This window comes from Muscardinus avellanarius, assembly GCF_963383645.1.
Source record: "Muscardinus avellanarius genome assembly, chromosome: 12".
Classification (NCBI taxonomy): Eukaryota; Metazoa; Chordata; class Mammalia; order Rodentia; family Gliridae; genus Muscardinus; species Muscardinus avellanarius.
The window spans coordinates 12,992,194-13,004,548 of record NC_137798.1 but is presented as its reverse complement, the minus strand read 5'-3'; the positions used below and the strand labels follow the sequence as shown (position 1 = coordinate 13,004,548).

General features: G+C 39.8%; 1 protein-coding gene across 6 annotated transcripts in view; it reads left to right on the top strand.

The window, feature by feature from the left end:
• GOLM2 (golgi membrane protein 2) overlaps positions 1 to 12,355 on the top strand; it is a gene marked incomplete at both ends in the record, with an annotated part of 57,566 nt that overhangs the window by 37,633 nt on the left and 7,578 nt on the right. For 3 of the 6 annotated variants that reach the window (XM_080706815.1, XM_080706814.1, XM_080706813.1), the window contains 2 exons: positions 689 to 859; positions 11,221 to 11,388. In XM_080706815.1, coding sequence (XP_080562941.1) covers positions 689 to 859; positions 11,221 to 11,388 — 339 coding nt within the window. The remainder of the gene's footprint in view (positions 1 to 688; positions 860 to 11,220; positions 11,389 to 12,355) is intronic. The other 3 variants (XM_080706818.1, XM_080706817.1, XM_080706816.1) reach the window with 1 other exon arrangement.

Sequence of the window (12,355 nt, the reverse complement as noted above, 5' to 3'; positions counted from 1 at the left end):
TTAATCTTTAGGTTTCTTTTCTTTATTTTTTTTGGGGGGTGGTACTGTGTGTGGAACCCAGAGGCTTTCTACCTCTGGGCTACACTCCCAGACCTTTTTTTATATATTTTTTTTGGAAACAGGGTCTCACTAAGTTGCTGAGAGCCTCAGTAAGTAGCTGAGGCTGGCTTCGAACCTGTGCGATCCTCCTGTCTCAACCTCCCAAGCGCGGGGATTACAAGCGTGCGCCACCACGCCCGGCATAATCTTTAGGATCACTTGAGAATGATTAGTGAATTTCCCACAGCTAAAATCATATTGGTTATAAGATTTGATAAAAAGAAATTAGAGTAAAGCTTAAAACAACAAACTAGGCCGGGCGTGGTGGTGCACAATTGTAATCCCAGCATTCGGGAGGCTGAGACCGGAGGATTGTAGTTCACGGACAGCCTCAGCTACTTAGTGAGGCTCTTTGCAACTCAGTGAGACCTTGTTTCAAAATAAAGAATAAAAAAGAGGGCTGGAGTTGTAACTCGGAGGTAGAATGCCCCTGGATTCCATCCCTAGTACCACAAAAAAAACAAAAAACAAAAAACGAGGTGACTACCCAATGTCAGAGAAGAGTATGTCTTAGCTTTTCTAAAACAGATCTTATGAAATTCTCGTAAAATAATTAATATTCCTTTAATTTGATGTTTTTGTGCTATAGATTCCCATGTACACCACAATGGAAACCCTGGTACTTCAAAACAGAACCCTTCCAATCCTCTTCAGCGTTTAATTCCAGGCTCAGACTTGGAGAATGAACCCAGAATTCAAACAGAGATATTGAAGCAGGCCACCAAGGAGAGAGTTGGTGATTTCCACAAATTGAAGCAAAGTAAGAATTAATTCATTCAAATATGCGTAAAAGTATGAATGTAGCATGGTTAACCTGGACATTCATTGTTGGGAGGGGAAGCGAGGGGTGGGACAGGCCACCAAGCACAGTCTGAATGTATGCCATTTCAATATGGTTCACATAAAAATAAAAAGATGAATTAAAAAATTAATTGATGAATATTATGCTAAAAAGATTCACTTAAATATGATGCATTTGTTTACAAGGCTGAATTAAAATCTTCATTATTATACTTTCTAATGATTGTATGGTGAAGTTACATGTATGTAAAGAGAAAGTATGATAGTGTTAAAATTAAAAAGAAAAGTAGATTTTAAATGGTTAAGCTTTAAAAACTTCTTGTGTTCTCTACTATTTTAATAAGTTTCAGGTGAGTACTGCTAATTCTTAGGAATTTAAACTTCTTATGAGAATTGAGGAATGATATACATTGTTAGGTTAATGAATGGAAACTTTGGCTAAGAGGGAAGGAAGTTAAATGTTTTGGAAAATGGAGCTTTCTAGGGGAAACACACCCCGTAGGGAGAATGCCAGAGAGGGAAGATCAACACCGCTTCTTCCGGCAGGGCTTCCAGTTGCAGTTTGCTTTAAGTGTTAGGAGAGAAGCAACACAGATTGGAAAAATTCACAGTACTGTTCAGTGCAGTGTTGAACAGTGAAGGTCTTGATTTTGATACATAGACAATCCTGTTAATTTACATAACTATTGGATGAATTCTCAGGAAGCAGGAGAAAACCTTCTGGTGTCCTACAGAATTTGGAGATTGAGAGCATCCTTCATGGCAGCTTCCTTAAACTCTTGTGTATCTTCTGTCTTCAACTCTAAAGAGACACGGTGTCTAAAAGCTCCTTTCTCTTCCCTTAGCTCTTCTGATGGCTTCTATAGCCATTTATGTGTGCACAAGTTGCTTATAGACTGAGAACTGGACAGTTTGAACCTTTTTTGTGTGTGATACTGGGGGTGGAAACTAGGGCATTCTACAGGAGGACTGTAGGTTTGAGGTCAGCCTCAGCAACTTGTGAGGCCCTCTGCAACTTAGTGACACCTTATTTATCTTATTCCAAGGTCTTTAATCCATTTTGAGTTGACCTTCCAAGGGCTTTGATCCTTTTTGATAGACTTTTTCTATTTTCACCTTTTTACCTATGAATAGCCTATTTTGCCTGCACCATTTATTAGAGAGGCTTTTTTTTTTTTCCCTTCAAGTTAAAGATTTGAGCCAAGCGTGGTGGCACATGCTTGTAATCCCAGCATTCAGGAGGCTGAGACTGTAGGATTGCAGTTCACAGACAGCCTCAGCTACTTAGTGAGGCCCTTTGCAAATCAATGAGACCCTGTTTCAAAATAAAGAATAAAAAAATAGGGCTAGGGATGTAGCCTATGTAAATGCCCCTGGGGTTCCATTTCCAGTACCGTGAAAAATAAATAAATAAATAAATAAATAAATGAATACAGTTTTGGCGTTTTTGTCAAGAATATGATGACTTTATCTGTGTGGATTTGTCTCTGTGTCTTTTATCTGTTCCATTGATCTGTGATTCTTTTTAGGGGGAGATACTGAACTCAGAGACATTCTACCTCCAAGTTATACCCCAGTTGTTTTTTTTTTTTTTTTTTTTTTTTTTTGGCACTGGGGATGGAACCCAGGAACATTCTACCTCTGAGTTATACTCCCAACCCTATTTTTATTCTTTATTTTGAAACAGAGTCTCACTAAGTTGCCGAGAGCCTTACTAAGTAGCTGAGGCCAGCAGTGAACTGCAGTCCTCCTGTCTCAGCCTCCCAAGTACTGGGATTACAACAAGCATGTGCCACCACGCCTGGCTTGTATGTTGATTTTATATCTTGTTACTTTGCTAAATTTGTTTACCAGCTCTATAAGTCTTCACTTTTAGGATCTTGTAAGTATACAATCTTATCTGCAAACAGGGGCGTTCTATCCCTTTTATTTTCTTCTCTTGGCTAATTGCTCAGGCTAAAGTTTCCAGTAGTATATTGAATAGGAATGGTGAGCGTGGGCATCTTTGTCTTCCACTTAATTTTAGTTATTCCTCACTCAGTATGATGTGTTTGTCATTTGTAGTTTATTTTGGGGGGTGGGTAACTGGGGATTGACCCCAAGGGCATTCTACCTTTGAGCTCCTTCCTCAGCCCTTTTGTTTTTTGTTTTGTATCAAGGTCTCTCTAGATGGCTGAGAGTCTCTGAATCGCTGAGGCTGGTCTGGAACCTCTAATCCTCCTGTCTTAACCTCCCAAGTACTGGGATTGTAGGTGGGCACCACCACACCTGACCTATATATAACCTTTTGGTAAAATAAATTTAGGTAGATTTATTCTGTTCCTAGTTTGTTTTTGTTTAATCATGAATAGGTATTGAATTTTGTTGTAGGCCTTTTCTGCCGCTATAGAGAATATCCTGTGACTTTTGTCTTTCATTCTACTTAAATGGTGTATTCGAGCCAGGCATGATGGCACACGCTTGTAATCCCAGCGCTTGGGAGGCTGAGACAGAAGGGGACAGCCTCAGCTACTACTTAGTGAGGCCCTCTGCAACTCAGTGAGACCCTGTTTCAAAATAAAGAATAAGAAATAGGGCTGGAGGTGTAGTTAGGAGGTAGAATGCCCCTGGGTTCCATCCCCAGTACCACAAAAAAAGAAAAAAGAAAATTTGAGGCCAACCGGACAACTCCACAAGACCCTATCTCAAAAGAAAGGGGAGTGGGGATGTAGCTCAGTGGTGGAGCATCCCTGGGTCGTTCCCCAGTGCCACATGCAAAAGAAGTTTATGTTGCTCCATTTCTATGTGTTTCCGTAGCTTCTGTAGTTTTTCTTGCTGTTGATTTCTAATTTCATTCTATTGTGATCTATTAAGATTTAAGGAATTGTTTCAGTTTTGTTGTATTTGCTAAGACTTTCTTTGTGGCCAAAAATATTTATTTTAGGGAAAGTTCTATGAGCAGCTGAAAAGAAAATGTCTTCATCTGTTATTGGATGAAATATGCTATAGACGTCTGTTAAGTCCATTTGATTTATAGTATGAATTAACTCTGTAGTATCTTTATTGATTTTATGTCTTTATGATCTATTTAGTGAGAGAGGTATGTTGAAATAACTCAGTATTATTGTATTGGAACCTGTCTGAGCTTTTATGTCAAGTAATTTTTGTTTTATGTAATTAAGTGCACTGACATTTGAGGCAAAAAATCTTGTAGGATTTGCTCCCTTTTCCAGTGTGTTACAATCATCTTTGTCTTTTCTAATTAATATTGGCTTGAAGTCTGCTTTGCTACATATGTCAGTGGCTATTCCTGCTTGCTTTCAGGTTTTATTTGCAGGGAATATCATTTTCCATCCTTTCTTTTTCAGCCTATAGATGTCTTTGCCTATAAGGCATCTTTCTTGCAGGCAGATAAGTCTTGCTTTTAAATCAGTCTGGGCTTGATGGTATACTCTTGTAATCCCAGCATTTGAGAGGCCGAGAGAGGATCATGGTTCACAAACAGCCTCAGCTACTTAGTGAGGCCCTTTGCAACTCAGTGAGACCCTGTTTTGAAATAAAGAAGTAAAAAAAGGGGGCTGAGGGTGTAGCTCAGAGGTAGAATGCCCTTGGGTTCCATCTCTAGTACCGCAAAATAACAATAATAATTATAATTATAATTATAATAATAATAATAAATAAATAATAGTAGCTGGGCATGGTGATGCATACTTGTAATCCCAGCATTTGGGAGGCTGAGACAGGAGGATTGTGGTTCACGGCCAGCCTCAGCTACTTAGTGAGGCTCTCAGCAACTTAGTGAGACCCTGTTTCCAAATAAAATATAAAATAGATCTGGGAGTATAGCCTGGAGGTAGAAAGCCCCTAGGTTCCACTCCCAGTACCACCAAAAATAAATAAATAAAAATTTTTTAAAATTTAAAAAATAAAAAAGCCGGGCGTGGTGGCGCACGCTTGTAATCCCAGCATTCGGGAGGCTGAGACCTGGAGGATCGCGGTTCGCGGACAGCCTCAGCTACTCAGTAAGGCCCTCTGCAACTTCTTGAGACCCGGTTTCAAAATAAAGAATAAAAATTAGGGCAGGGGGTGTAGCTCGGAGATCAAACGCCCCTGGGTTCCATCACCAGACCCGCAAAAAATAAAAAAAATAAAATAAATAAAATAAAAATAAAATAAAAAATAAAAAATAAAAAATAGGGCTGAGAGTGTGACTCAGAGGTGAAATGCCCCTGGGTTCAATTCCTAGTACCACAAATAAATAAATAAATGAATGAATACATAAATCTAGTCATCCAGTATCCTTTCATTGGAGCTGAGTCCATTTACATTTGTCTTATTATGGAGAAGTATATATTACTTCCTGTCATTTTTATTTATTTTTATATTTGTGTTAATCCTAATTTTTACTCATTTATCTAATAAGATTTATTCTTTCCTGAGTGCTCTCTTGGTTGTTTTTATCTTCTGTCTGTAGGATTTCTTTGGGTGTCTTCTTCAGTGCTGGCTTAGCAGGCATGGATTCCTTTAGTTTGTTCTTATCTTGGAAACTTTACCTCTGTGTTCTGAATGATAACTTTGCTGGCTGTATCAATCTTGATTGGCTTTCAGGCCTTGAAATATATCATTCCAAGGCTTCCCAGGCTTGAGAGTTTCTGTTGTGAAATCTGATGTTATTCTGATTGGTTTTTCTCTATGACCAGGTCTCTCATATACACATATATGTATATATATTTTTATCTATTTATTCATTCATTCATTTATTTCTACATATTCGGGATGGGCCCAGAGGCATTCTACCTCTGAGCTACACCTTCAGCCTATTTTATTTTTTTAAATTTTGAAACAGGGTCTTACCAAGTTGCTGAGGCTGGCCTTGAACCTGTAATTCTCCTGTCTCAGCCACCCAAGTACTGGAATTACAGGCATGTACCACCAAGTCTGACTTCATATATCTTTAAAAATTCTTTCTTTGATCTTCATTTTTGGCATTTCAGTTCTACTGTATTATGGAAAGATTTTGCTTTTGTTTTTCTGATCTTATCTACTCGTGTTTCTGAATACCTCCAGTATCTAGATGTCCATCTTGTTCCCAGATTTGGATTTTTTGGGACTATTATTTTACTAAATAGGTCTTCAAGGCCATTAGTCTTCAGTGGCTACTCTAGCAATGTCTCTGAGCCTTAAGTTTGGTCTCTTAATGTTGTCTCAGAGTTTTTGTATATTCTGATAGTAGTATGTTTCCTTTTCTTGTATATTGTCTGAAGGCTCAAGCCCAGCTACCTTGTCTTTAAGATCTGTGATTTGTCTTCTGCTTGATCTAATATATTAGAAAGACTTCCGGCTGACTTTTTTTCCCCTCTTTTTTGTGCTGGAGATTGAACCCAGTAATATTTTACCTCTGAGCCATAGCCCAGCACTTTTTATTTTGAGTCAGGGAGGGTCTCCTGAGTTTCTGAGACTGGCCTTGAACCTGTGATCTTCTTGTCTAGCTTCTGAGGTACTGGCATTAAAGGTGGACATTACCATGTCCAGTTCAGACTGAACTCTTTATTTTATTTATATCCAAATTTTCTGTTTGGTTCTTTTTTAGAATCTCTATCTGTTGAAATTCTCTTTCATGTCTTATATTTTCAGTTCATTTATTAGATCTTTTTTTGTGTGTGTGGTACTAGGGATCGAATCCAGGGGCATTCTAACTTTGAGCTACAACCCTGCCCTGTTTTTTATTCTTTATTTCTTGAAACATGATCTCACTAAGTTGCAGAGGGCCTCACTGAGTAGCGGAAGCTGGCTGCGAACCTGTGATCCTCCTGTCTCAGCCTCCTAAATACTGGGATTACACCATGCCCAGTTTAGATCTTCTTTTTATTTTTTTTTAATTTTTTAAATTTTTTTGTGGTACTGGGGTTCCTGGAAGCCCTTCTACCTCCGGGCTACACTCCCAGACCTATTTTTTACATTTTTATTTGGAAACAGGGTCTCCTAAGCCAGTGCACGCGGCTGGCTTCGAACTTGCGCGATCCTCCTGTCTCTGCCTCCCAAGCGCGGGGATTACAAGCGTGCGCCACCACGCCCGGCTTGATTTTTTTTATTTTATTTTTATTTTTTGGTGGTACTGGGGGTGGAACCCAGGGGCTTTCTACCTCTGGGCTATATTCCCAGCCTTATTTTATATTTGGAAACCGGGTCTCACTAAGTTGCTAAGAGCCTCACTAAGTAGCTGAGGCTGGCTTCGAACCTGTGCGATCCTCCTGTCTCAGCCTCCCAAGCACAGGGATTACAAGCGTGCGCCACCACGCCTTGCTTCTTTTGATTATTTTAACAATCAACTTTTAAAATTCTTTGGGATTGCCTCTACTTCAATATCTGTGTACTCTTGTTACTGCAGATTATAAACTTTTGGAAGCATCTTGTTGGCAAGGTTCTGATTTTAACCACCAGTACCACTCAGAGGAGAAGGAACCTGCCAGTAACAGTGATAACTGAATACCAACTATATGAAAACCTGGATTGAAAAAATATTACGTGTGTGTGTGTGTGTGTGTGTGTGTGTGTGTGTGTGTGTGTGTGTGTTGTCTTCTGGAAATTGAACCCAGGACCATTCCACCTCTGAGCTACACCCTCAGTCCTACTTTACTTTATTTATGTGAGATATGGTCTCACTATGTTGCTGAGAGTCTTAGTGTTTCTAATGCTGTTCTCAAACTTGTGATTCTCCTGTTGCAGCCGCCCAACAACTGGAATCACAGGCATGCACCACCATGCCCAGCACTAATCATCTTGACAGAAACGTGAGTGAGAAATTATAGTCGAGGTAAAAACAAGTCAATCACTAGCGATAGTATACTTAATACTAAATTGTATTGGAGGAAGGAGAAAAAAGTAAGTAAAAGAGAAGAAAAGAGTGGAAGAAGGAAGGGAGAGGGGAGAAAGTGCATAGAGTAAGAAGAATGGAAGGAAATGGAGATGAGAAAGAAGAGATGAGGTATGAAGAAAAACTCAATTAGATGAAAAGGTAGTCAATTAGATAGAACTCTGAACAAACCAATGCGGAAGACACTACAAAACCCTTTTCAAAAAACCAGTGCAGCCAGGCCTGGCGGCCCATGCCTGTAATACCAGTGTTATTATACCAAAGTTATTATTGGGAGGCTCAGACAGGAGGATAGCTAGTTTGATGCTAGCCTTAGCCACCTAATGAGATCCTTGGCAACTTAGCAAGACCCTGCTTTAAAATAAAATACTTAGCCGGGCGTGGTAGCACACACTTGTAGTCCTAGTACTGGAGGCTGAGACAGGAGGATCGAAGCTTTGCTACCACCCTCAGCTACTTAGTGAGGCCCTCCGGGACTAGGTGAGACCCTGTCTCAAAGTAAAGAATTAAAAAAAATAGTGCGGGGTGTAGTTTGGAGATAGAATGCCCCTGGGCTCAACCCCAGTACCTCCAAAAACAATACAAAAGGGCTGAGGATGTAGTTTGGAGGTCGAATGCCCTGGGTTCAATCTCTATTACTAAAGCAGAGAAAGTGCAGTCTCTAAACTGGTGCTGCGTCCCCACCTCCACTAATCCCTCAGGAAGTGAGGTGCCAAGGCTCACCCACAGAATCTCAGTGGTTTTCCTCCTCACACTGCAAATTTGTTTTGCAGCAGAGCCTTTTTGCTTTCCTTTTTAAAATTTTTTTTAAGTGTGTGTGTGTGTGCGTGTGTGTGTGTGTGTGTGTGGTTAGGGATTAGACTCAGCTATTGAGTTACACCTCCAGCCTTCTTATTTTTTTTATTTTGAAACAGGGCTTTGCTAAGTTGCTGAGGCTGGCCTCAAACCTGTGATCCTCCTATCTCAGCCAAAATCCAAGTACTTGGATTTTAGGCCTATGGCACAGTGTCCTCCTTAGAGCCTGCTTCTCTCAACTCACTGGGAAGCCTTCAGTCTTTGAGACGGGAGCTTTCCCTCCCTCCAAGCCACTGTACCTGGCACGGTCAGTCTATTCTTGTTAATTCTCTTTCTATTTCAAAAACCAGTATTTCTGGTTTTCACTTGGGTGCCCCTCTCTGAGCTGCCTCTGGCACTTTCTTACAACTTTACTACCTGAGTACACCACCACAGAACTGGGTTTAATTCATTCCCAGAGAGCAGCTTCTGTATGGTGGGTTCCTCTAGTCAGCCCTTTTCAGCTTTTGCCTTTTTTTAATTTATTATATATTCAAGTTGTTGTATATCAGTACAATATAGATTATAACTCACTTTTGGTATTCTTCATTTCTTGTAACTTGGTACTGGTTGTTTCATGTGTTCAGTAAATTTTTTTTACAATGATTTGTAAAGACCTATCTTATCAATTGTAGAAGCAACTTGATACAGTTCTTTTCATAATATTTAATTCAAATTACTCTCACTGTCATGATTTACTATTTAAGTTTTTTTTTCTTTTTCTTTTTTCTTTTTTTGGTGTGTGTGGTATTGGGGATGGAACCCAGGTCCGTTCTACCTCCCGTGCCCTATTTTTTATTCTTTATTTTGAAACGGTCTCACTGAGTTGCAGAGGGCCTCACTAAGTAGCTGAGGCTGGCCGCAAACTGCGATCCTCCTGTCTCAGCCTCCTGAATGCTGGGATCACAAGCGTGCGCCACCACACCTGGCTTTAAGATTTTAAATCCTAGTGATTTGCCATCAAGCATAAAATTGGATCTTTTGATTAAGTCTATGCTCCCTTTTTTAAAAAAAAGCCATTCTTCCTGGCATGGTGGCGCACACCTGTACCCCAGCTATTGGGGCACGGATAGAGGGCGGCAAGCTCAAGGCTTAGGCAACTTGGGGCAACTGTGCCTCAATATAAACTTTTAAAAAGGGCTGGGAGCCTGGCGTGGGGGGACCCACTTGTCATTCCAACACTTGAGAGGCTGAGACAGGAAGAGAACTGCAGGTTTATGGCCAGCCTCAGCTACTTAGTAAGGTCCCCCCAACTTAGTGAGACCCTGTTTCAAAATAAAGAATAAAAATAAAAGGGCTGGGGGTGTAGCCCAGAGATAGAATGCCCCTGGGTTCAATCTCCAGTACTGCAAAAGGGCAGTGGGGGGGGATATAGCACAGTGGTAAAATACTTTCCTAGCCTGTAAAAGCCCTGAAGTTATAAATAAGAAAAACTTCATTTTCTTAAATGCTTTCTTAGAATCTGTAGGTCTCTTTCTACTTTCATTCCTATTTATAAACAGAAATACATCTTTAGTATTCTATATTTATTCAGCCTTGCTTTCCAGAGGGTAAACACTAGCCAGTCATAATGAAAATGTACATTTAAGAGTTGATTTGCAAGCTGGGCGTGGTAGCGCATGCTTGTAATCCCAACATTCAGGAGGCTCAGACAGGAGGATCAGGATTTGAGGACAGCCTCAGCTAAGTACTTAGTGAGGCCCTCTGCATCTTAGTGAGACCCTGTTTCAAAATAAAGAATAAAAAATAGGGTAGGGAATGTAGCTCGGAGGTCTAATGCCCTGGGTTTTATCCTCAGACCCGGGGCGGGGGTCGGGGAATAAAAAATAGGGCTGTGGTGTAGCTTGGAGGTCACATGCCCTTGGGTTCCATCCCCAGACCTGCAAAAAAAAAAAAAAAAAAAAAAAGATTTGCATTATAATCTCTCCATTTTTGCCTTATAAATTTTTTTGTTTTATTATTTTTTTTATTTCAAATAATTAAGTGACATAAAATTTTAAGATAAAAGGAACCCTGTCTGGATGTGGTGGCTCATATCTGTAATCCCAGTATTTGGGAGGCTAAGGCAGGAAAATCACAGGTTCAGTGCCAGTCTCAGCAACTTAATGAGGCCCTCTTTCAAAATAAAAAACAAAATAGGGCTGGGGGTATAGCTCAGGGGTAGAATGCCCTGGGTTCAATCCCTAGTGCCAAAACACAAAAACAAGGTTAAAGTATTAACTCCACAAGATAAAATGCCCTGCTACTTTTCAGGGAATAAATCAGGGACCAGTAGCATCTTTATCACCTACGACTATTAAGAAGATTTTATTTCCTGCCTTGGGCCTTACTTAGAGATTTCATTTTCTAGCTGGACAGTGATGCACACTTGTAATACCAGTACTTGGGGGGCTGAGACCAGAGAACCATAGTTTCTTGACCAGCCTCAGCTGCTTCAGTGAGGCCCTCTCCAACTTAGCGAGCCTTCACTCTTACCTTTTATCTTGAATAACCTCCATGCAGTGTACTCTTTTTGTAATCACTACCCTGAAAATTGCCAGGTTTCTCTTGTCTACTTTCTTGTCTGCCTTCCGTGTAGGTCCCTGTTTTTCTTCTCTCTTTACTCTTGAATTAATCCTCTACCTACTTCACAGGCCGATTCTTTGATGAGAATGAGTCCCCTGTTGATCCGCAGCATGGCTCTAAACTGGCGGATTATAATGGGGATGATGGTAACGTAGGTGAGTACGAGGCAGACAAGCAGGCAGAGCTGGCTTACAATGAGGAAGAAGATGGTGATGGTGGAGAGGAAGACGTCCAAGGTGAGCGCGGGCCTGGCCGCCATGCTGTGACCGTGAAATCCACCTCTAAGCTGCTTGGTTGAATTTGTGTAGAATTTCCCCTGTGTATTCGGAGTATGTAATCATTAGTTCAGAGAGGTTCTATGCGGTTTTCGTTTGAAAACTATTTTACGATAGTAGAAGTTGTAGATCTATCAATATTTTTAATTTTTTAAAATACTGATATTTAATTTTCTTTATTATATATATTATCGATGTAGTTACATTTGAAATTCAGAACCCTCAGAAATTTTAGAATTAAACTGTTTTAAATGACTAGATTTTACCGAAGGCAAATGCTTTTAGAAAATTATTCTTTCCATTTTCTCATCTGAAAACCTTGCATTACTCTTGGCCAATATTGCCCAGGCAGCCTTTTTGTTACAAGGAAAGCCACAAAGGGAAAGGTCTCTTCCAAAGGAAAATGAAAAATTGTTTTACCACGGATCCAGCATAGGATGACTGATTTTGGAACATTTTCTGAGAAGCTTAAAATGTATATTTAATAATCACTTTGCAAATATTTACCTTTTTATGTTTCATACACAGATTCAACGTATTTTTCTTGTTAACTGTGTTGCTTCTGAGCTTTTAACTTAGTGAAAGTTCAGAATCTTAACTATATGCATGCATCCCCATCCATGCATGCAGTATCAGAGTATATTGCTCTGTTGCAAGTTTTTAGGCTTGTTTTCTGCTTGAATAGATTGTTTAGAGTATTTATGGAGTTCTTAAATCTTATCCATAAAGTTGATTATGACCTTTGGGTGTGATGTATAAGATTTTTATAACATGATGCATGGAATTTTTTTTCACTATAACCTGTTGTATTTTCTTCTTTAGCTCTTTTTATAGTAATTAAATTTTTGTTTGGGTCCATGGCAAGAATTGCTTTTAAAAACAGAAGAAGAGCCGGGCGTGGTGGCTCACGCTTGTAATCCCAGCATTT